Source organism: Chiloscyllium plagiosum, chromosome 39 (assembly GCF_004010195.1).
Source record: "Chiloscyllium plagiosum isolate BGI_BamShark_2017 chromosome 39, ASM401019v2, whole genome shotgun sequence".
In the NCBI taxonomy this organism is placed as follows: domain Eukaryota; kingdom Metazoa; phylum Chordata; class Chondrichthyes; order Orectolobiformes; family Hemiscylliidae; genus Chiloscyllium; species Chiloscyllium plagiosum.
The window spans coordinates 18,749,466-18,772,029 of NC_057748.1; the positions used below are offsets into that span (position 1 = coordinate 18,749,466).

The 22,564-nt window shown below is 39.7% G+C and overlaps 1 protein-coding gene across 1 annotated transcript in view; it reads left to right on the top strand.

The window, feature by feature from the left end:
• Positions 1-7,528: 7,528 nt before the first annotated feature.
• Positions 7,529-22,564, top strand: part of LOC122542027 (meiosis inhibitor protein 1-like) — a 187,688-nt gene continuing 172,652 nt past the window's right edge. Inside the window, exons 1-4 of the mRNA XM_043679317.1 lie at positions 7,529-7,690; positions 13,143-13,266; positions 17,385-17,437; positions 19,623-19,728. Of these exons, the coding sequence (XP_043535252.1) occupies positions 7,529-7,690; positions 13,143-13,266; positions 17,385-17,437; positions 19,623-19,728 (445 nt within the window). The remainder of the gene's footprint in view (positions 7,691-13,142; positions 13,267-17,384; positions 17,438-19,622; positions 19,729-22,564) is intronic.

Below are 22,564 nucleotides of genomic sequence, written 5' to 3' on the forward strand. Positions count from 1 at the left end.
CTGCCGAGCGTCAAGACCAACAATGAAGCGATGCAAAAATCCAAAAGTTGCTCTTTCTTTACCTTTGCCGGCTCCCCGTAACTAACGACGACCTCCTAACCGCCAGCCCACGTGCACCACATTTGAGCGCGAAGCCCGGAGCCAAGTCCGCACCTGTACACGCGTCTCCGCAGGGACTGATGGGAGGGGCCGGGAAGTGCAGGCTGTGATTGGTCGGCCAGACCGCGAGTGGCTTTTTCGCGCGCACTGTGTGTGGTCGTCCTGCATGCCGTGCGCAGTCAGTGAGGTAACTGCTTGGTGTGAAGATAGATTGTCCGGAATATTAAGACCTGGCAACAATCTTCATCTCAGCTATTCATACTGTTTAACAATCAGGGTTGGTGCCGTATTTGGCACAGGATGCATTTTGAAGTCTGGGGAAAGAACTTGGAAAAACGTGAACCTCGACCTCACCCGCTCGAGGGTTTCGACAATATTCGGTTTTCCTTTGGTCGGATTTTCTCAATGATGTAGTTAGTCGAAGGTCAATGTCAAGGGCTATTATGGAGACTCCTGGGGCTGCATTGTTGGGAATGTGAAAGCAGAAGTTTAGGGATAGGAGAACATTTTGAGAATGGGAGAGCTGGGGAACAGGGATGTGAGGAAGGGATGGGAAAAGTATGGGTCATCATCGTCTGTCCCTCCATGTGAAGAATAACATCTATTTGGCCATGAGTTTTGTCCATGGCTTATGTGACTGAACGAGCAGTTATTCAATCTCCAGGTCATCGGGTATGTGGGACAGGCCAACCCACAAGTTACTGAGATCCGGAGTGTAGCGTTTGATTCTTTTGTTTTCCTTTGTGAGAAACAAAAGCTCACTCACTTTAATAATTTCAGTCCGAGACAAATATCTGACCTTGCTGCCCTGCCTTATTAAATTATTGGGGTTAATATGCTTGATACATAATTTATGTCTGTTCTAATTGGTAGCAAGCTCCATCCAGTCATCAAAGCAGTGTCTTTGCATGCTGTGCCCTATGTCGAACATTGGCTTTTTCAGAGTTGAGAAAACAAAATTTGTGGGTGATATGGTTTTCAAGCTTTTGGGCGACGTGCCTTGTTGATTAAAGTTGATTTTGCAGATGTTTTCCTTGAATGCTTGTGGACCTCACTTCAGAAGAGGCATTAATGATTGATCGATGGACCTTACATTGAATCCAAAGGTTCTGAAAAGGTCATTGATTCCAGTATCAATGTGTAGATGATACACTGTCCAGATCTTAAATTTGTACAAGAATGTGGTGAACACAATTATTTTTTACATCAGGACTTTTGTAGACTTATGGAGGTCCATGTCATTAAAAGACATGTAGCCATAGTTTGTAGCAAGCTGAACTGGTGCAACTGATCTGATGTTGGACTTCCCTATCAGTGTTAGTTTTTTTTAAAAGAGATGACTGCCAAGATATGGAAAGTACTCAATTCATTAGAAGGTGTCTGTTTCATTTCTGGGTAGTGGAATATTTGAGATATGAATTGATAATTTTCTTTATGTAGCATTCTTGTACACAAAACTGAAGACATTGCGAGTGATTTTCAAATCTAGTGCAAAGTGCGTGATGACATGGCAGTCACCCGCATGCTGTAGGTTGTCTGGATCATGCTGGTCAGTTCATTATTATCATGGAAGAAATTAAAGTTCTAGGATGTCGCCTAGATGGTATAAAATGCTGACATCAAAGATAGTTGATTTCTTGATTAGGTGTATATCCACTGCCAGGCGGATTTTAAATACTATCAGGGTGATCACACAGCCTTGCTTGGCCCCAATTTGGATTTTGAAGTCATTTGTTTTCGGTTTCTCATTCCAGACATTTACAGTCATAACATCATGAAGCAGTTGCAAGATTGTGAAGAGGTTTCTTGGATATAAAAATGGTTGTAGTATCTCCATAGGTCCGCAGTAGTTGCTTAGTTTGTTTAATGTGATGAAGACCTGGTGGGTTTTTTTTCTTGGCATTTTTCTTGGATTTGCCCTCCAGCAGGGAATGTGGAACATTGCTCTGAAAGGTCCAAAGCCACACTATGTCTGAAAGGATTTTCTCACCCATATGAAGTCTTGAAACGCATAAAAGTGAGGTGCCGGAAGACAGGAGGTTGGCTAACATGGTACCACTGTTTAAGAAAGGTGGCAACGAAAAGCCAGGAAACTATAGACCAGTGAGCCTGACGTTGATGGTGGGCAAGTTGTTGAAAGTAATCCTGAGAGGCAGGATTTACGTGTTTGGAAAGGCAAGGATTGATTAGGAATAGTCAGCATGTGTGTGTGGAAAACTATGTCTCATGAACTTGATTGAGTTTTTTGAAGAAGTAACAATGAGGATTGATGAGGGCAGAGTGGTGGACGTGACATATATGGACTTCAGTAAGATGTTCGACAAGGTTCCCCATGGGAGACTGGTTAGCAAGGGTAGATCACAAGGAATATAGGGAGAACTAGCCATTTGGATACAGAACTGGCTCGAAGGTTACTTTTCAGACTGGAGGCCAGCGACCAGTGGAGTGCCGCAAGGATTGGTGCTGGGTCCACTACTTTTAGTCATTTATACAAATTATTTAGATGTGAACATAGAAGTTATAGTTAGTAAGTTTGCAGATGACACCAAAATTGTTGATATAGTGGACAGTGAAGAAGGTTACCTCAGAGTACAATGGGATCTTGATCAGATGGGCCAATGGATTGAGGTGCGGCAGATGGAATTTAATTTGGATAAATGTGAGGCGCTGCATTTTGGAAAAGCAAATCATAGCAGGATTTATACACATAATGGTAAGGTCTTAGGGAGTGTTGCTGAACAAAGAGACCTTGGAGTGCAGATTCATCGCTCTTGAAAGTAGAGTTGCCGGTAGATAGGATAGTGAGGAAGGCATTTGGTGTGTATTCCTTTATTGGTCAGGGTGTTGAATATAGGAGTTGGAAGGTCATGTTGCGGCTGTACAGGACATTTGTTAGGCCACTGTTGGAATATTGCGTGCAATTCTGATCTCCTTCCTATCGGAAAGATGTTGTGAAACTTGAAAGGGTTCAGAAAAGATTTGCAAGAATGTTGCCAGGGTTGGAGGATTTGAGCCTTAGGGAGAGGCTGAATAGGTTGGGGCTGTTTTCCCTGGTGCTTTAGAGGCTGTGCGGTGACTTCATAGAGGTTTGCAAAATCATGAGGGGCATGGATAGGATAAATAGACAAAGTCTTTTCTGTGGTGTGGGGGAACCCAGAACTAGCAGGCATAGGTTTAGGCTGAGAGGGGAAAGATATAAAAGGGGCAGCTTTTTCACAGAGGAAGGTGCACGTATGGAATGAGCTGCCAGAGGAAGTAGTGGAGGCTGGTACAATTGCAACATTTAAAAGGCATTTGGATGGGTATATGAATGTGAAGGCTTTACAGATCCAAGTGCTGGCAAATGGGACTAGATTAGGTTAGGATATCTGGTTGGCATGGACAAGTTAGACCGAAGGGTCTGTTTCTGTGCTGTACATCTCCATGATTCTAAATAGATAATTCAGGGCAATTCATGTCAGGATTTTGCTTTCTTATACAAGTATAGAAGTATCTAGGTAGTTTTCATGGCATCATTTATCATACTTCTTGAATGAGCAAAGAAAATTTACAGCCAGGAACAAGCAGGTGCTTTGGAGGCTGTGGCCCTCCAAGCCTGAGCTGAACCAAATCTACTGTCTAAACCTGTTGCCCAATTCCTAACCATCTGTATCCCTCTGCTCCCCACCTACTCTTGCATCTGTCCAGACACATCTTAAATGAATCTACTGTGCCTGCCTCTACCACCTCTGCTGGCAACACGTTTCAGACACCCACTACCCTCTGTGTAAAGTACTTGCCGCATATATCCCCCTTAAACTTTTTCATCTCTCACCTTGAAAGTGTGACCTCTCGTTATTGAATCCTTCACACTGGGAAAAAGCTTCTCTCCGTCTACCCTGTCTATACCCTTCACGATTTTGTAAACCTCAGTCAGGTCCCCCCTCACTCTCCTTTTTTCTAATGAAAATAGACCTAACCTACTTTCTTCATAGTTAGCACCTTCCATACCAGGCAACATCCTCATAAACCTTCTCTGCACCCTCTCCAAAGCGTCCACATCCTCTTGGTAATGTGGCGACCAGAACTGTACACAGTATTCTAAATGCAGCCAAACCAATGTCTTGAACAATTTTAACATGCTGTTGGTGCATTTGTATAATTAGGGCAGTTCTTTCTTCTCCCAAGTCTTCAGGGGAATATATGGGCTTTGGAAGTGAGCAAAGATCTGCCAGCTTTGAAGACCTCAGCTGGAATACACTTGGGGCAATCCAATTGCTTCTTGCAGCTACCCTGTTGATGTTGCTCCATGCATGGAATCTGTTACTAAATATCCTTTAGATTGTCAACTGAAATTGTTGATTCATGGCAGAGCAGATGTTCAAAATGTTCTTTCCAGCATTGCTGAACAGTATTGTCATTGTTAAGTAAAACACCATCCTGTGAACAAAAGGCTTATTGACCATTTGACTTTAGTGTCTAGATAGCCTACGTACCTTCCAAAAAGCTTCTCATTTCAGGATGATCAGCATAGTGTTGCATCTTTTGGGCATTCTCTTTTCACCACATCTGTTTTATCTGATCAAGTTGTGTTTGGGGGACACCATTAAGATGTTGGAATGCTGGCTGCTGAGTTGTAACCTTGATTTGCTCTACTAGATAATGAGGCTTGCTTGTTTTTCCTCCAACACATCACATATTTCAGTATTGGTTTTATTGAATCAGTTCTGGGCACAAGAATCTGCTGCAACTAAAATTATTTGACCCTTCTTCTCTGGAATTGAATTGAATGTGAGGAAATTTTCCAGATTAATCATGATCTGCACTTGGGATTTATCTCTTCAGTCAGGCTGCTTTCAAACTGATAAATTAATCTACGTTCTGTTGGACTTTTAGTCCTTGCAAAGTTATGGTGCTAGACGGATATGCATCAGCATTTGAACAAATGGGTAATCTGTCCAGAAGGTATCTCCCCTATATGGATTGAGTAATACAGATACAAATTAAGTTTTTAACCTGAACAGTGACATAATCCTGGAATTGCCAATACTTGACTTTCATGTGGTTTTGCATTAGCTCATCAGCAGAAGGTGTTTGCTATCATGAGGCCTTGTTGAGCATACTTTCAGCAGAAAATTGCCGTTTGCATGTTAATTTGTCGTCCCATTTTTCCAATTGTTCCACTTCAGACAACAGAGTCACAGCCAACTCTAACATTGAAACACCTGACCATGGCAAAATCAACTCCATGGACTTGAGCTGTGGATCAAGGACGTGAGCATCACTTTACCATCTTGGAAACAACAGATCAGGGATAGAATAAAAAAACAATATAGCACATGACCAGGCCTTTCAGTACACGTGGTTGTATCAACCCTAATGCCTTTCTAAACGAATCCTTTCTGTGTGCATTTGGTTCATATCCCTCTAATCCCTGTCTGTTTGTGTCTGTCTAAATGAGATAGAATAAAAAAACAATATAGCACATGACCAGGCCTTTCTGTACACGTGTTTGTGTCAACCCTGATGCCTTTCTAAACGAATCCTTTCTGTGTGCATTTGGTTCATATCCCTCTAATCCCTGTCTGTTTGTGTCTGTCTAAATGCATCTTAAATGCTCCTATTATATCTGCTTCTACCACCTAGCCTGGCATCCCAGACATCTGCCACCTTCTATGTTTTTAAAAAAACTGTCTTGCACATCTCTGTTAAACTTTCCCCTCGCCTTAAACTTATGCCTCCTGGTATTTGAAATTTCCACCCTAAGAAAAAAAAAACTCTATCAACCATAACTATGCCTTTCATAATTTCATAAAGTTTATAAGGTTGCCCCTCAGCCTCCAACATTCCACTGTAAGCAAAGCAAGTTTGTCCAACCTCCCCTTGTAGCTAGTACATTCCAATCCAGACAACATCCTGGCAAACCTATTTTGCACCCTCTCCAAAGTCTCCTTATCCTTCCTATAGTGTGGCAATCAGAACTGCACAGTTTTCCAAACGTAGCCTAACTAAAATTATAAACAGCTGCAATATAATTTGCCAACTTTTATACTCAATGCCGCATCAGATGGAAGAAAGCATGTTGTGCATCTTTACTACCTTATCCATTTGTGTTGACACTTTGAGGGAACTATGGACTTGTACCACAAGATCCTTCTGCATACCATTTACAATACACATTCCTCTTTCATTTGACCACCCAAAATGCATCACTTTGCACTTGTCCAGATTAAACTCCATCTGCTATTTCTCTTTCCAACTGATTGATATCCTGCTGAATCCTTTGAGATTTTTACTCACTATCCACAACTCAACAATATTTGTGTTGTCTGCAAATTCACATATATATTACAAGCAACAGTAGCCCAGCAGTGATCATTTTGGAACACTACTGGTCACAGATCTCCAATCAGAAAAATGCACCTCCACAACTACCCTCTTCTATGGCCAGCCAATTTTGTGTTCAACTTATTAAACTCACCGTGGATCCCATGTGACTTAATCTGAAGAGTCATAGAATCCCTATTGTGTTGAAACTGGCCCTTTGGCCCAGCAAGTCCACACCAACCCTCCGAACAGTATCCCACCCAGACCCATTCCCCTATTGCTCTATATTTACCCTTGACTAATGCACCTAACCTACACATCCCTGAACACTATGGGCAATTTAGCATGGCCAATTCACCTAACCTGCACATCTTTGGTTTGTGAGAGGAAACCAGAGCACCTGGATGAAACCCATGCAGACACTGGGAGAATATGTAAACCCCATACAGATAGTCGCCCAAGGCTGGAATTGAACCACTGTGTGGCAGCAATGCTAACTACTTTGCCACTGTGCTAGACCACGCTTGACCAATCTTCTGGACCAACGTTACCGTGAGGGACTTTGTCAAATGGTTTAGTAAAGTCCATGTAGACAACAGCCACTGTCCTACCCTCATCAATCATCTTTGTCACTTCCTCAAAAAAAACTCAATCAGTTTTGAGACCTCCCGTGCACAAAGCACAAGTACAGACTATCTGTAATAGGTCTACTCTTTTCCAAATGTGAGTCAATCCTGACCCTAACAATCATATTCAATTATTTCTGTACTACTGACGTTAGACTCGTGTCTAAAATTTCCTGGAATATCCCTATTGCCCTTCTTGTCTAGTCTCTGGCACTTCACTTGTGGCTAAAGAGGACACAAAGTTCAGGTGTAAGGGCAGAGTTTTGGAGAGATAGTGGAAGAATTAGATTGGTGGTAGGTTTGTGAGCCAATTTGTGGGACTTAGAGAACTACATTAGCAGTTTCAATCCCTGGTGATCAGAATGTTCAACACAAAGTTATACAGATTATAAAACAGCCTTGTTAAAATATTAGATATCTTGATTGCTTTTAAGAATATTAAATCAACTTTTCTGATTAAGTTATTGTTTGGTTTGTAAAAGAAATCATTGTGCGGAATGGAGGAGTCCATACCTGATAACTGGAAAGTGGTTTGCGAGCGGATTCATCCTCGCCATGAGGTGCATTGGATATTGAGGTTCAGAGACGACTTGCAAGATGGGGAGCAGCTGCTTTGTGTTGCTTGTGTGATAGAAATGATAGAGGGAAGCAGCATATCGGTAAGAACATGAAACATACATTATTAGAATCAGTGTACTGTGGAGTTAATTTATAAAATTATAATCTTTCACAGTGTAGCAGGAAAAACAAAATATTTACTCAAAAGGATAGAATCCCTCGATTGGATGTATAGGCTATTTGAAAGTGAGGACTGCAGATGCTGGATGGAGATCATAGTCGAGAGTGTGGTGCTGGAAAAGCACAGCAGGTCAGGCAGCATCTGAGGAGCTGGAGGATCAACGTTTCGGGCAAGAGGCCTGATCAGGGTTTCCTGATGAAGGGCTCTTGCCTGAAACGTCAATTCTCCTGCTCCTCAGATGCTGCCTGACCTGCTGTGCTTTTCCACACCACACTCTTGACTCTGACCAAAACCTGACAAATAGCTTAATTAGTCAAAATTATGAAGAGAGATTGTGTGAAGTCTTGTGAAAATTGCTGATTATTGACTGATAACTGAGCTATGGCATGGTGACTCTTGAACTGATTTCAATGCTTTTGGCTTAAGGAAGTGGGGGACGTGGTCAGGGTTGTCAGCTGGTAAAGTCTACTGTTTGGATGTAGGTGAGCTGGAGGACAGAATTAGAAATGCTGATTTGTTTGGATAGATCAGCTAAGAGTCTATTTCAAATGCAGCCTGATTGCCAATTCTGGAAGATTGCCTTCCAGTTCATGTGTGAGTGATAATGAGGTATGAGCAACCTGATGTCATGCACCTCTTCCCATTGTTTCTCCTTGTTTTATATTGAACATCAATTACACCATTATTAAAAAAAAAGTGACTGGAGCAGCTAGTGTAACACTAAAGATGGAAATAACTTTAAGGAGACAAGCTTTTTAAGTTTTTGCCATTTACTACTTTGATTGTTCAATCTCAGGAATTTTATTTTACTGATTTTACCATCTGCTGTTATGTCATTTGCTGAGGGATTGACATTTAAACTATTTCCAGACGAGACACAATGAATTTTCCATTATGAATTCCATCTGTCTTTACTTCTTGGAAAAGCAATAGAGGAAGCCTTTGCTAGTGAGGCTGCAGTGCTGCCACATGGCACCAGTCACTGAATTGGGGATGCAAATTGCAGCTGGTCTCATTCTGCATGTTACTGGCAGAAACTTTACACTGTGTAATGAAGTAGGCTGGGGAGGCTTTTGTGGATCATAAACAATAAAAGCAGTTGTGCTAACTGGTTAATTTCCATCCAGTAAATTCTGTGAAATTCTTTAAACTTCATCCATTTTGATTTTGTGAGGTTGCAATGCAGAGAGAGTAGTCATCCAGACAGTTAACCAAAGATTTTATGCCAAAAATCAGAAGATGCTGTGGTGATGATTGAGCATATTCTTTTATACAGGTGTCAGTGTAATAAACAAAATTGAAAGAAAGACTTTCACTTCTTTTCATTCCAGATGAGTGCTCTGCCTGAAGGCAAATCCTTAGTTCATTGTTGGAGCTTTACTCTGAGCTATTTTCTTTGACAGTTTTTGTTAGTGGTCATGATTTGGAGATGCCGGTGTTGGACTGGGGTGTACAAAGTAAAAAATCACACAACACCAGGTGGTTATAGTCCAACAGGTTTAATTGGAAGCACACTAGCTTTCGGAGCGACGCTCCTTCATCCTCCGGAGCGTCGTTCCGAAAGCTAGTGTGCTTCCAATTAAACCTGTTGGACTATAACCTGGTGTTGTGTGATTTTTAACTTTGTTAGTGGTGGTTTGCTTTTACATTCTGCTCTCAAGAATGAGGAGGCATGACCCAAGATTACCTCAGCTAGTATGAATCAAACCTGTGCTTTTTACATTACTATCTACGTGCTAACCATCTTGTGAAATGAGCTAATTGACCACCCCCCATGTTCCTGTAGCACCTTTCTTGACCTTGAATCATCTCGCTTTTGAGGTGTTGCCACTATAATGAAGCAGGGAAACACAACCACAACAATTCCCACAATTAGCAATTTTAAATCTTTCTCATCCAGACAGAATTTTCTTTACATTATCCTGACCCTAAAATCCCACTTCTAGGTTCTCCTCTCTCAGTGGGTAGTTCATCCTCCAGAACATGAATTTTGTTCTTCACATTATAAATTTGGATTAGTACTTTACTGAACATGTTAATTGGAACATGTTGGAGAACAAAAACAGTTTTGCTCACACTCTGAAATCTAGATTCACAAGTTGAAAAATGTGGCGCTGGAAAAGCACAGTAGGTCAGACAGCATTTGAGGAGCAGGAGAGTCAATGTTTCGGGCATAAGCCCTTCATCATTTCTGGTCTCGGATGCGCCTTGGATGCTGCCTGACCTGCTGTGCTATTCCAGTGCCACCCTTTTCGATTCTGACTCACCAGCATCTGTAGTCCTTATTTTGTCCTTTAATCTCAATTCACAATCCAGACAAGCATTCAAATAAAATCTTAGTTGACCTGTTTGCATTATTGTACTCTGCTCAGTTAATTTGCCTTTATGTAATCTTCAAAGAGTACTAAAATTGAGGATTGCCTCATGATAAATGTATAATGACAGTTGCTAGGATACCAAACATTAGTGTGTGATTTTATTCTGGTTGTTACAAACCTCTTTTACATCAAGAGAATCAGATCTTTCTGTCAAAGTGTGCAAATGATGCCATCAACTGGCATTTTGATCATAACACGAGAGCAAATCTGAGATGAGTGCCATTGTGACCTTCATCTTCACTGACAGTGAGCTAGTCTCATGCCAGGTTTGATTATCACACAGAAGTTGCAAAATATATCTTTAGTGAAGCAGAATTTTATCATGCGTTGCTACTCTGATGCAGGAAAGACTTTCTTCCTTTCTGAATAATTCTTCAGTTTCCTTTGCAGCTGTATCGTTTTCTGTTCTAGTCTGTTTTGCTCTTTGTCCACATTAAAGAATGTAAAATATAATAACATGTTCATAATTAATGAAAGAAAGAAGGTGCACTCCTATTGCACCTTTCCTCAGGATGTCAAAAAACACTTGACCACCAATTAAATATTTTTGACGTGTAGACACAATTGTAATTTTAAAAATGCAAGTTTGGCCACAGCAGAGAACCATGGACAGCACTGCAAGAAGGAACAGGTAGTCAGATACAAATGTTAATTGAGAGATAAATATTGGTTAGGACACTGAGAGGGAATACCTGGTCCACTTGGGAATTAATGCCGTGTGATTTCTTTTTACAGCAGTGGTTCCCAATCTATAGGTCACCAAATGAGTTCTCAAATAGCAATGGCAGAGACTTGGACTTGACAATCTCAGATTGGCTGTGAGGCCTCTTTAAATGCATATAATGTGAGTGTGGCCTAATTAAATGAGCTGTGAGGGTTGATCACTCCCACCAGAGCCAGAAAGATGGCAGGTGTCCAATTTTCCTTTGCTGTTATATCCTTACTATTTGAACTTTCCATCCTGTAAAAATCACTACTTTTGGGCTCTACGCTTTACAGGAGAAGGCCCAAATGTGGCCTGGTGGCTTGAGTTGGCATGGATAGGATTGTTTGGAGCATGAGCCCCAATTAAGTAAGATAAAAGATAAGACCCAATAGTTCACTACCATCCTTTGTGGAAGGAAATCTACATCCTTACTGGGTGTAGCCTACATGTGACTCCAGATCCACAAAATGTGGTTGGTGTTTAACCTTCTGAAATGGTCCACAAATCTACTCAGTTCAAAGGAAATTGGAATGGGCAAGAATTGCAGCCTTGACCATGGCATAGATCCTATGAAATAATTTTTAAAAAGTCCATAATGCAGCATTACAAGTTTGAATTTATAAATGTGGAATTAGGAGACTTTAATAGAAGTAAAGTAAGGACATAATGATTTTTAAATGACAAATGGATCTTTTCACACTTGTCCAAGTATCTCCTGTTTCATGTAAAACGACACATTGGTGCACTCACTGATGTTTCCTCCTGCAAGGCTACCCATTTGGCTGTCTGTTGGATGGGAGTTTGAGCTAAAACCTGAAAATTCCTATTTTGTTTGGCAAGACTTCTGAATATCCAACTTTGTTAGTTTCTTTGGTTGTTTTCAATCTCTCACACATTCCTTGTAATCATCAAGGCCAGAGATACACTTTCAAAGAAGGGGTTACATTTAATCTTAACTTCCCAGGAATAAGTGGATCTTCAGTTCAACTTACTTTACATAGTACCCAGTTTTACCTACCAGTGACTTGAATGATGTAAATCAGGAGGCCATCCTGATTAGGTTTCTGCTGAGCTAGATTTGCTAAAACTATTCCCATAGGTTTATTATTTCAGTCATTTTGTAGAGAGTTACAAACCAGGCCTATCAGACTTGGAAAGACATTAAGTGCTATCAGGTCAATATCTGCCTGGCTGTTCGTAAGTATCAGTTACCCAAACCCCACAGTCTATTTCCACATCTCTGTTAAATTCCAAGTTCATCCTTCACAGTAATACCAGCCCATGAAAATGGCAGTAGCACCGCCACTGCAGCTGAACTCCGAAATTGTCACTTCAGTGCTGTCAAAGTCAGGTCTATTCTGAAAGGCTATCAAAACCTTAATAGCATGTCCATGTCAGCAAACCCATTTTCCTGTCAATTCCTGAAAAATATCAGATACCTAGCTCTGGCTTTTGTGTATCTCTTTGTTCTGTATTTTCACTTATAAAACAATTGCTGCATTAAAAATTACATGTAAAATATGAAGCACCCTTTTCAGTTTTTATAGAAAAGGATAGGCATAATTTTTAATTCTAAAACCCCAGAAGGAAATCTCACATGCTATGTAGCAAAAAATAGAATTTCACTTTCTAGATCAATGTAACCATTTAGGACAGAGATGAGGAGAAACTTCTTCACCCAGAGAGTGGTGGCTGTGTGGAATGCTCTGCCCCAGAGGGCAGTGGAGGCCCAGCCTCTGGATTCATTTAAGAAGGAGTTGGATAGAGCTCTCAAGGATAGTAGAATCAAGGGTTATGGAGATAAGGCAGGAACAGGATACTAATTAAGGATGATCAGCCATGACCATATTGAACGGTGGTGCAGGCTCGAAGGGCAGAATGGCCTACTCCTGCACCTATTGTCTGTTGTCCCTTGATAAATACCACTACTGCATCGTTATAAAATAATGTACCCTCTGACTCACTGAACACCAGCAAATAGAAAATGCTAATTTATTTTGAGAGCAAGATAATACAAATGTGAGAAAACTGAAATAAAAATAGAAAATGCTGCCGAACAGTATCTGTGGAGAAGTAAGCAGTCTTAAAATGTTACGTCACTGACATTTTAGTTTCAAAATAATGTTTATTGTTATGTGAAAGGACCAAAAGAAAAATTAAACATTGACCTTTTGGGTTAGATGTGAGAAATATTGAGCCACCCCCAATATTGATACCATCAGTAGGTATTCCGAGTGCTTTTTAATTCATATTGTTTTGTGCTTATTTAATTGTTGCTAACTTTTCAGATAGTTCGCAAAAAGTATATACTGGCCTGCTTCCACAATGTTCTGGTAAGATTCCCGCAAGCTGTTGTAGAACAGCTAACGATGGATGCTCGAGTGTGCGTTCACTTCATAGTTACACTGTTGGGTAAGACTGAACTGTTTCCAGAATTACAGTACCAATTCATGTAAATTTTATTTGTTCATTATTTAGTCATCATCAGAGTTCTTACTAGAAAGAACAGAGCTTTCATTTAACCATCAAATCTCCTATGTGAGTGAAGCATGTTTAGATACAGAGCGGTACACCCGCTCTTCTGCCCAATAATATGCTTAAGTCCTAGCGTCAGAAGAATTCGTAATCTACACATGATGAAGTTTTTCTACTGTGAACTACGAACATTTTCTAGAACAAAATAATAAATTTGTTTAACTGGTTCTACAAAAAGGAATATTTTCTAAATAATCTGTTCCAATTTATTTAATATTTTGTAGTCATTTAAATTTAAATGTTAAATAGCTATGCTTTGTTTTATGCTAACTGCAGATATGCTGTGGAATGTTGAAGACAGTCCCACATTGGATATGGTGATTGAAGGTAGTGGTGATTACTATACTCTGATTCATGTTGTAGTGCCAAGAACATTGTTTCATCAGCTTTTCCCAGGAGGTAGTATACTTGTAAACTGTGAATTCTCTGAGACCGTATGGGCATAAATATTCATTCAGCATTGCTCCAGAGATCTGGTGGTGTTTTCCTGTGATGTGTACATTGCCTGGTGCTCATGTGGAGAAAAAAACACTGGTTGGTATCTTCAGCAATAGGTGGACACCTCAACACCACGCAGAAAATTAAAACACAATAATGGAGTTTGGCGAAACATTTTAAGAATTGGAGAATGCATTAAAGACATCTCTTGTGGCATAGTTATAGTGTCCTTAACTTCCAGCCAGGAGGTTTGGGTTTAAGTTCCACTTAATCAGAAATGTGGAATACCATCTCTGAATAGATTGATTAGAAAATATCTAGAGGATGCATTTTTCCTTTGTAGAACTCAGTTGTCTACAGGTGCCTCTGTCTATCCCTGATATTTCCACTTTTCTCTCTTCTATTATGTGCCACCTTGTTGGCAAGAGATGAGGTAGAATGCCATATGATTGTCTAGCGCTGTGATTAGGTGATGTGCCTGCCATCTCTGAATAATTGGAGATATGTGGCAAAAGTGAGAGCCATGTGAGGCAAAGAGTATTAGCCTTTTAGGTATGATTCCTGACTGTCAGAGAAGGTTGCTTTGAAAGTGCTGGGTTGCAATACATTAAGCAGTTTGAGAGATTTGTGGTGCAAGTTAGTAGCAGGTATCATGTGAAAATGATCATTGCTATGTTTCCCAAGGACCTGATACCATTCCTTCTGAATGTGAACCATGAGTGTTTCTTGGTCCCACACTGCAGCACTTTCACATTTGCATTGCTATTACTCATGCCTCCAGAGCTGCATCTATACTGTGTTGTGAAATAATTCCATAGATGTTGTTATCTTTTCGCCAAGTCACCCGTTATTTATATGTGCATACTACTTGACACGGGTCTGGCTTCCTCAAAGCCAACTCTCAGTGTGAACAGAACCTCTGATGCTCCTGCTTATATCTGTCAGCTGGGGCTCCTTGATTGGACCAGATTAACAGCCCCAATCAGAGAACTCGTATTCTATGAGGTTCACCTGGCTGACCCTGTTACAATCACTGTATAGTTAAAATATTTTCCATGTTTTACAATTAAGCATCATTCATTACAGTTCCCTTTCATGAGGGGCTGCTTGCCATTTACAGGGTTGGGTGACTGCATCATGTAGTATGTATACAGTGCTCACCAGCTTCCTTGTTTGACACAGAGACAATGTACAGAGTGAAATGGACACTAATTGGTAATCTGCTACAATTATGAAGTCATGGTTAAGAGCTGTGATACTCCTATAGAACCAATGTGAGAAGGTCACAAATTATGACATGCACCTCAAAAATTTCCATGCCCAAATATTTAGCACTGCAAAAATGTTGCTTGACTATTTTTTTTCCTGTCGTGGAAGATGAAATTCAGAAACACATTCTAATCAATGAAATTAAACACTAAATTCAATTAGATCTTGATTTGAATAAAAGCAAAGTATAGCCAATTCTAGAAATGTGGAATAAAAACAGAAAATGCTGGGAAATACTCAACAGGTCCAGCTACATAACAAGAACAAACAAGAATTAGGAGCAAATTAGACCATCTGACATGTAAAACCTGACAGATCCCTCAAGGTTGATCTGATTGTGGGCCTTAATTTAATTTAATTCCTGTTCCTATAACTCTTGACTCTGATTAAAAAAAAATCTAACTCAGCCTTGAATGTATTCAATGACCCAGCCTTTAGTGCTTTTGGAGAATAGAATGCCACAGAAAAATGGTGCACTGCTGAAAAAAGAATCATTTCACCTCAGTCTTAAATGGGAGACCCCTAATTTTCACGCTGTATCCTAGCTCCTGACTCCCTCATGAGTCCCTCCTGATTCCCATCACTTTGCATCCTTATAACTCAAATTGCAAAAAATGTGTGTGAGGGTATTGTGAATTACATTACAGTGTGGAAACAGGCCCTTTGGCCCAACAAGTCCACACCGACCCGCCGAAACGCAACCCACCCATACCCCTACATTTACCCCTTATTAACACTACATGGCCAATTCACCTGACCTGCACATCTTTGGACTGTGGGAGGAAACCGGAGCACCCGGAAGAAACCCACGCAGACACGGGGAGAACGTGCAAACTCCACACAGTGGAGTGCTAACCACTGTGCCGTCCACAAATGTTGCAAGTATGTGCTTTTGGATGTTAAATGAGCTCAGTGGGGGGGAAAATAGTTATGAATATGCTTCCTTAAAGAACAGTTTGGAGTTTCAAACGAGCATGTGAGAGTTTCTAAAGAAAGTGCATGTACTGAGGTTGATAGAGAAAGCACATACTTAAGACTTGTAGGGAGAGCACACAATTAGAGCTTCATAGAGAAGGAGAGAGTATATAAATGTTCATGTAGGGCATGCCCATGAGGATTTGTAGAGAGTGTACATGCAGGGGTTCAACGGGGCATGAGGGCCTGATATATTTGTGTTTATTGCTTGGAATTTGTGTTTGAGCCTTTGGTGTTTTATACATGAGGCTTGGATTTCTGTGAATTATGTTCATATTTTTGCATTATTGTATTTGACCCTTTAAGCAGTTGTAACACAAGTTTAATTTTAGCTTCAAATATTTAAAAATTCGTAAGAAGCCTGATCAGCACCCTATTCACCACCTTATTTATTCATTCCTTCCTTCCACCATGAATGGAAAGTGGCAGCTATTGGACGATGTAGAAGATGCACCTGCAGCAATTTTCCAGATCTCCATTGAACTAATGACCTGTACTGGCTGAAAGGGCTGGAAAATAGCAGCAGACATGTAAAGACATCAACAAATTTGCCTCGAAATCTCTCACTATTTTGACTTGGAACCAATCACCATACCTTCACTGTCACTGAATCAAAATCCTGAAACTGCTTGCCTGACATAAATTTGGTTATATTATCATATGTCAATACTATTGCAAAATTCAAGCGAGTGAAAACATCCTTTATTGGCCCATTACCATCCCCTTTTGACTTGCACTATCGTTCATTTTGTTATTTAATCTAAACTGCTTTGCATCCAGTCACAGGCCTTACATTTTGTTTTTTTTCACACTTTTCCTATTTGTACTTATTTAAAACATCCCTCTGACTAAGTATAGATATATAACGACCAAGAACGATTTTGCTTAATCCAGTTCCATCTATAGATTAGAGTGTCCAGATTTTTTCTGGCAGTAGTGCTCTTGATGTACTTCATAATACAATTTCTGCAATTCAAATTTGTCACTTCTAAAGCACATGCCTAAAGCACATTTATTGTTTTGTTTTTACAGAACATGTTATCTATGGGACATATGTGCATAGTATTATTTAAAATGATGAGTAATATCACATGTAATTATAATATGTAGTTTGAATTTTCATTTCAATCGATTGATATTATGATGCCTTGTTGAGAGTTGAATATCTTTGAAATATGTTAGAAATTCCTATGCAGCCTCAAACTCATGACTTCATGAGGAAAACAAGGGATTCTTTGAAATGATTCATTCAGTTTTAACCAACGTGGATAATGTGTTTGCATTATTTTCAGTTCTTTCACTTCTTACTGCAGAGTTGAAGTCAGAGCAGTTTGTGTGTTGTGTGCTGGATGAATGCCAGAAGCAGGTCAGTCTTTCTGCAGGCTAGAAATAGGTCACAATATTTTCATAATGGTAATTAGTTAAAAATGGTATTGAAATAGTGTACACCACATTCTTTGTTAAAAAGTTTATCCTCATTGAAGCAAGTTTAAAAACTAACTTATTGTTAGTTTAAAAACTAACTTAGATTACATTACAGTGTGGAAACAGGCCCTTCGGCCCAACAAGTCCACACCGACCCGCCACCCTCCCATACCCCTACATTTACCCCTTACCTAACACTACGGGCAATTTAGCATGGCCAATTCACCTGACCAGCACATCTTTGTGACGGTGGGAGGAAACCGGAGCAAACCCACGGGGAGAACATGCAAACTCCACACAGTCAGTCGCCTGAGTCGGGAATTGAACCCAGGTCTCTGGCGCTGTGAGGCAGCAGTGCTAACCACTGTGCCGCCCACTGTATTGTTCTCTCACAGTAAAATCCCAATTCTTCAAACCTTCAAATCCTTCTTTTCATGTGGGGCCCAAAACTGCACACAGTAGACTCATAGTTATCCTGCAGGCTTTTGAATTCTATTCCCTTTGTAATATTAGTTTTTTTCTATTTCTCGGCCTTATTACCAAGACTTGCTGACTTTTAATTTATGTGAACTTTTACTCCAAAGGACACTGTTCTTCCAGCAAACCAACTTCCATTCAGGGTATAATTGCTCTGCTGCCTATAATGTATTAATCATATACTTTAAAATAAAATTAATAAGTTAAAAGTTCACAACAAATGGAATTCTATAGGCTTTCTGAAATTCCACTCATCTTCCTCACCTGCATTCTCGAGCAGCATTTTCCCCAGCGACCAAATTTGTTACTTCTTCAAAGAATTCTATAAGATTGATCAAGTATCATTGTCCTTTTGAAAGTATGTGCTGGCTACTTGTAATGATTTATTTATCTAGATGTTCTCCTTACCACAGATGTTATTGCTCTGTGATTATACATGTTGCTTGTTTTTTAAAAAATGATACACTCTGGCCAGTCTTCAGTTCTCTGGCATGCATTCACACTGAATAAATCCCTGAAATATAATTTCCAAGACATCAGCAATGTCTTCTCTCATCTCCCTTGGGATACTCTGATTTAATCTGTTCAATCCTATTTCTTTGTCTTCATTTAGCCTTATTGTTTTTAAACTAACCTATTGTCCACCACAGTATCGAACATGTTCTCAGTCATTTCAGGAGTCACCACCTCTCTGATGTAGTTTGGAAAACCAAAGTTAATGACTTATATCTCTTCCAGTTTCTAATTATCAATTCTAAGTTGACAACCTGCTTTTTGAGTCCTCCCTTTTACTTTAAACATGTAGCAAATGAGGTTATCAATTTAGTGTCAGCATATGAGGTCATCCATTTTGGACTTTGAAGAAAAGAAGAGAGTACCTAGCAAATGATTAAAAGCTAGAAGTAGTGGTGATCCAAAGTTGGGGTATGTGCTCACAGAATATGTTAAAAAATGTTACTGTTGAGCTGATCTTTACATGAAGGACTAGAGTACAAGGAAATAGAAACAGTGCTGCAGGTATATACATCCTTTATGTGGTCGAGGAGTTTGCTGTTAATTGTATAGTATTTAAATTTAATTTAATGCAGATGGGTGAGCTGCACATTCACTTCAGCTCCCTATAAATTTACACAGGTTACATTTATGGACTATTATGTTTTAATTTGTATGCTTGTATTGTGTACTCGGTAAATAAATATAAAAGTGTCGAAAGACTGGCTTCACCGATCACTTTTTGGATTCGTCTGCACCTTGTGTGTAGTCAAAAAGATCAGACAGAGATTTTTCAGTTGTGAAATTAGGAAACATTTTAACAAATAAGGGATGGTAGAAGTTTGGAACTGCCCTCTTCAAAGGACATTGATGTGACCATTATCCTCTTAAACCTGTTACCTTATTCAATAAGATCATAACTGATCTGTGACCTAATTCTATCTCTCCTTCATCCCATATTCTTATTACCTGATATAATTTTTTTAAAAATCGATCTTTATTTCAAAGTGAACAATTGAACCAATGTCAGTGGAAAAGCTAATCTTGTTCTTTGGTATCGAAAATTTGTCATAAATTAGAACAATCATATTTACTGGAGTTGTAAAATTAGACTTACTTTCTAAAATTGTTGTTATTCTATTTATCTCTTTATCCAGCTGTCAGAAAATACCAGCGCGAGGAAGAGTTTACCAGTATTTATACTTTTGGGTAAACTGATACTCACCATCCCATTCCTTGCAGAGAAGTTCATCCAGGAATATAGTGAGTATTCAGAGAAAGATGTAAAACCATATCACAAATATCAGAATGAGGTGAAAGGATGAGATAAAGAAACAATTTCCTAATCTACTGTGCATTTTCAAAGTTCCCAGATTAGTCAAACCAGTGGATGATTTCACTTCTTTCTTCTGTTGTGACTTATTTGTATAACCTGAGGGAGAGCAGAAATACCCTCACGTCATCAGGACAACATTTTCTAGACTCTTCATTATCTCTTTGTCAAACAACCAGTTATTGCTATATTGTCTTTTGGTGGTACAGAATTTAAGTATCGCTAAAAGCCGGCATTTTGTCTAAAGTTTTTGTCTTTCATTCATCAGGATAATTTGCAAGAAATACCAATGTGAAGAGAAAACAAAATTTATACTCTGAGGGGAAGTGCTGATTGGTTGGCAAGTAAACTCTTATAGTATGACTATGACAATGCACCAGTTAGAGGATGACCTACAGTTACATGTCAAGACTTGCTTAAAGTTTGAACCCAACAGGTAACTGGTGGGTTTTCTGTGTGTCTGCAGTTAAGAATTATTTTAGATTACCTACAGCGTAGAAACAGGCCCTTCAGCCCAACAAGTCCACACCAACCCTCCGAAGAGTAACCCACCCAGACCCATTTCCCTCTGACTAACGTACCCAACACTATGGGCAATTCACCTGACCTGCACGTCTTTGGACTGTGGGAGGAAACCGGAGCACCCAGAGGAAACCCACACAGACACGGGGAGAACATGCAAACTCCATACAGACAGTCACCCAAGGCTGGATTTGAACCTGGGACCCTGGTGCTGTGAGGCAACAGTGATAACCACTGAGCTACCAGGACTTCTTTATTTTTTGTAAAACAAAATTTGAATCCTGGCTACAGAGTGAATAGGTTTTGTGCACTATTGAACTTTTGTTTAATTTAGATAGTTTGCAAACCAGTGTGGTAAATAATATGGCATCAAGATTTAATTCAAAAGTTTGAAATGTATTTTTTTAAGCTTGGGGGACGTTTCCTTGGGTATTCTTGCAAACAAAAAAAAAGTCATCTTGAATTTTTTCTAAATTACCCAAGAGCTTGGTGAACCTATCAACCCTTGATGCTTTGTGTATGGCAATGTCTTGCCCAATCAGTTGACTTGCCAATCAGTCAGCACTTTTTTCTCCTGTAGGATAAATAGTTGTGATTATTTGAAATTTATCATTTTGCATTCATTCTGACAAATGCAAGATGAAAAGCTTTGACAACGTGTCTCTTTTCAGCAGTATCCAAATTCTGTACTAACAAATGGCTTTATTTCTTTACTCATCCATGGAGCTTCATAACTGGCCTTTTAGCAGAATATGTTTCTTCTAGATTCTATTAATCATTCTCTTATATGTGTTCAACATTATTCTACTTTATTGTTAGTAAATTTCTCTAGTTTATTTTTCCTAGTTCCCTATTCACCTCAAAACCAGCTTTTTCAACTTTTAATTTATTCTATCATAACCTTATTATTTTGTAATTGCTGTTGCCTCGACGTTTCGTCATGGTTACATCTCTTATCTGTTCTGCTAAATTTCCTCATAAAAGATGCATTGGTTCTCTCTGTCTTGGATTAGATTACTTACAGTGTGGAAACAGGCCCTTCGGCCCAACAAGTCCACACCAACTCTCTGAGGAGGGACCCACCCCCCTACACCTAACACTACGTGCAATTTAGCATAGCCAATTCACCTGACCTGCACACGTTTGGACTGTGGGAGGAAACCGGAGCACCCAGAGTAAACCCAAGCAGACATAGGGAGAACGTGCAAACTCCACACAGACAGTTGCCTGAGGCGGATATTGAACCCGGGTCTCTAGCACTGTGAGGCAGCAGTGCTAACCACTGTGCCACCGTGCCGCCCTATTTCAGAGACACATATTCCTCTTTCAGGGAGAAGCTAATTGGTGTTGGGAAGTTCAACCTGCCTTTAAGGTTCAGTGACCTTGTGAAAGCTCATTTGCCATTGGGATTCTGAATTCTGCCCTCTCCCTAATGAACCATAGAATCGCTACAGTACGGAAGGAGGCTGTTTGGTCCATCGGGTTCACACCAACCCTCCGAAGAACATCCCATCCAGACGCACCTCCCTCCCCTATCCCTTTAATCCTGCACTTCCCATGGCTAATCCACCTAGCCTGCGTATCCCTGGACACTAGGGGCAGTGTAGCATGGCCAATCCATCTAGCCTAATCCACTCAACCTTCTTCAGGCTGATTCCACCCATAGAATCATGTTGTGTAGAATGAGTCCATTTGGCCTACTGTGATTGTGCTGGCTCTTGGAAAGAGTTATCCAATTCATCCCTCTTTCCCATTTTCCCCAAAATCCTACAAATATTCTTTGCTTTTCAATTATATGGCAGATATTCTGTTGAAAGCCCAGTGAGAGGAAACAGAAATAAGTTTCATGGTGAAATTTCATGATCTATTTCTAAATCCTAAATCTAAATTTATTAAAAATAATATTTGCCAGCTATATTCTTATCATTCAGCTTATAGTCTACCCTACTTCTGTCTCAAAGATTTTCTAAAATACAAATTAACTATACAGTTGCACAAAAAGTCTGAGATAACTCTTTCTGAACAGAACTTATAGAATTTAAAAATAGAACTTTTGGAAATGGCACACTGAAAATATATATATGGAATTTTAAAAATAATTGAGCATGAATATTGTTTTCTAGGGAGCAGTTTGATGTCTCTTTCTGACAGTTTGGAAAGTCACTGTTGACCACGTTAAATGTTTGTGGATTTGTCAAAGATATTAAAAGCCATACAAGCCATTGCCCAAAAAAACATAAATTG